Genomic DNA, 642 nt, shown 5'->3' with positions numbered 1-642 from the left:
ACAGCGTCGAGCTCAGCGCCGCCGTGTCCGCGCCGTACCCCGCCGTGATATCGTACCCGCACGCCCCGCCTGCGAGAACACAAGAACTAGACATTAGCATAACAAGAAACAAGCATGCATGGTCATTGACCAATGTAGTACGTGTGCAGTGCAGGCTACGTACCCATCGTCTCGGCCGTAGCCTCGTCGCCATAGAACGTGGCGTGGGCGGGAGTCCACTGCATGGCCCTGAACCTGGCGTCCACGGTGGTGGCCACGCCGGCAAGGGAGACGAGGAGGACCAAGACGGCCGCGGACTTGGACTTGGACGCAGCAGAAGCCATTGCCTTCGCTTCGCTTTGCCTTGTAGTAGTGCTCTCTTCTTGGCTGAGTTCTGTCAGAAGATGGCATGGGGCGAGTGGATTTATAGTGTGCACTACGTCGGATTGGATCAATCAGTGTGGTGGTTAGATCAGCCGGTGATGATTGAGGAGGAACATATATCGTTCAATCTTCGGGCCAAGTCGTGCCTGCACGCAGTCGCGAAATCGTGCAGATTTGTACGGCGTGGCATACGTGCGGGCAAGGAACCGAGCTGTACTCTGTTATTCTGCCGTTTTGCTGGTAGACCGGATTTTGTATGTTTTTCTCCTTCGAAAAGGA

General features: G+C 55.9%; 1 protein-coding gene across 1 annotated transcript in view; it reads right to left on the bottom strand.

Moving 5' to 3' along the window:
• The window catches only part of LOC119350420 (putative expansin-A30), a 1367-nt gene extending 1015 nt beyond the window's left edge, over positions 1-352 (bottom strand). Inside the window, exons 1-2 of the mRNA XM_037618262.1 lie at positions 164-352; positions 3-69 (exon numbers count right to left, since the gene is read on the bottom strand). Coding sequence (XP_037474159.1) covers positions 3-69; positions 164-323 — 227 coding nt within the window. The 5' untranslated portion in view covers positions 324-352. The remainder of the gene's footprint in view (positions 1-2; positions 70-163) is intronic.
• Positions 353-642: the final 290 nt, after the last annotated feature.

This window comes from Triticum dicoccoides, chromosome 1B, assembly GCF_002162155.2.
Source record: "Triticum dicoccoides isolate Atlit2015 ecotype Zavitan chromosome 1B, WEW_v2.0, whole genome shotgun sequence".
Classification (NCBI taxonomy): Eukaryota; Viridiplantae; Streptophyta; class Magnoliopsida; order Poales; family Poaceae; genus Triticum; species Triticum dicoccoides.
Note: the sequence above shows the minus strand (reverse complement) of the source record. Positions and strands in the feature narration are given on the sequence as shown.